The sequence below is a fragment of the Montipora foliosa genome, chromosome 7 (assembly GCF_036669935.1).
Source record: "Montipora foliosa isolate CH-2021 chromosome 7, ASM3666993v2, whole genome shotgun sequence".
In the NCBI taxonomy this organism is placed as follows: domain Eukaryota; kingdom Metazoa; phylum Cnidaria; class Anthozoa; order Scleractinia; family Acroporidae; genus Montipora; species Montipora foliosa.
Window position 1 is genome coordinate 42,481,656 of NC_090875.1, and position 1,515 is coordinate 42,483,170.

The following is a 1,515-nucleotide window of genomic DNA, read 5'->3' on the forward strand; positions in this document are numbered from 1 at the left end:
GCAGCGTTCATGCAGATTACAAAGGACACATCGATATGAAAACAATGCTAACAACACAAGAACAGAATTTACAGGCCGTGTCCCATTTTAAGCACGAGACGTTCAGCGCTCTACAATACGCCCATACCTTTGGCACGATAGCAAAGGGGTCTATCAAAATAGTTGGTAAATGGGCCGCAAAATACAATACCCATACATCGTCATATTAAACTGTACCACAAACGGGTATGTTGTTCCTTGAGTTAAACTTTGTGGCTCCGCTACCTTCTGAAACGCTTCCAAAAATGACAAAGATGGAATGCGGGTTTGGCACGACAGCTACCGCCCAGTGAGGCAAAGGATCGTAAGAAGTAAGACAACAAAGGATAAGGCAGGAACTTTACCACCAGCCGTGTGTACAAAACGAACAGCAGCGTCCACTACAAAAGTGTTCTTTGCAACTGACCAGGTCAACACAGCGTTACCTGTCTTTCCCGAGACGACGGAGACCCAATCAGAGGTCACAGGGGTTTCTATTACATTTGTATCAGAAAGCAACATTCCTCTTTTTATTCTCACGCCTTAGCATTAGCATGGTAAAATCTCTTAAATTGTGCAACTTCGACACATATATATCACTTGACGATTGAGAAAATGTGATGTTTAATTTATATTATTTTTTTCTCTAGCTCCTCCTAAGCTGGATGCTTCTCTTAAGAAAGACTCTATGCCTGTGTTGTTTCACTCTACATTACAATTAAAATGTATTGAGAGTGGATACCCAGAACCAAACGTGAACTGGACTAACAATGGCATTCAAGTTGGCAATAACAACACTCTTGTCATCACTAATGTGACTTTCAAAGATGCTGGCCAATATGGATGTGTTGCAATGAACAGGGCAGGAAATATCAGCGGCAACATTTGGATTGACGTAATAGGTAAGTCAGCTAAATTGACAAGTCACCAAAAAAAAGTGTGTAACCGTTAGAATATTTAACTGTACTATAGATTAAAATGGTCTTACATTGTAACACATACAATCAAATCAATTTACTTTACATGAAGTGTCATGGATTGAGCAACAGCAAGAATAGCGTACAGTCGTACATTTAATTAATTATTACGATCTTGGCTGGGCTGGAGCATATAAAATAACTTCCGAGTCTTTAAAGTCACTGGAAGCATCCTTTAACTAAGAGCGATTACATCACATGGCCATTTTGGTTTAATTTCGAACCAAGAGATTAATAAATTTAACTGGATGAAGCCCACAAGCCATTACAACTCGCCATTCCCCTTCATATTGCATTGAGGGTAGTAACAGGTATTTTCGTGAACCCTGAATTGCCTTCTCCATTTTGAAATGTGAGATGGCCTTTTTTCCTTGTAAAATATCATTTAGTCAGTCACCGTGAGACGAGATATTTGATAATACTTATCTTTGAAATGAGAATCGGAAGTTTAATTAAAAATTAAACCAGACTTACCTGTGAGTCGAAGGTTGATTTGGATTCTATGAGTCATCAGCCGGGA

The 1,515-nt window shown here is 39.2% G+C and overlaps 1 protein-coding gene across 1 annotated transcript in view; it reads left to right on the forward strand.

Moving 5' to 3' along the window:
• Positions 1 to 684: 684 nt before the first annotated feature.
• LOC138009553 (neural cell adhesion molecule 2-like) overlaps positions 685 to 1,515 on the forward strand; it is a 15,623-nt gene continuing 14,792 nt past the window's right edge. The window contains exon 1 of the mRNA XM_068856630.1: positions 685 to 920. Within this exon, the coding sequence (XP_068712731.1) occupies positions 707 to 920 (214 nt within the window). The 5' untranslated portion in view covers positions 685 to 706. The remainder of the gene's footprint in view (positions 921 to 1,515) is intronic.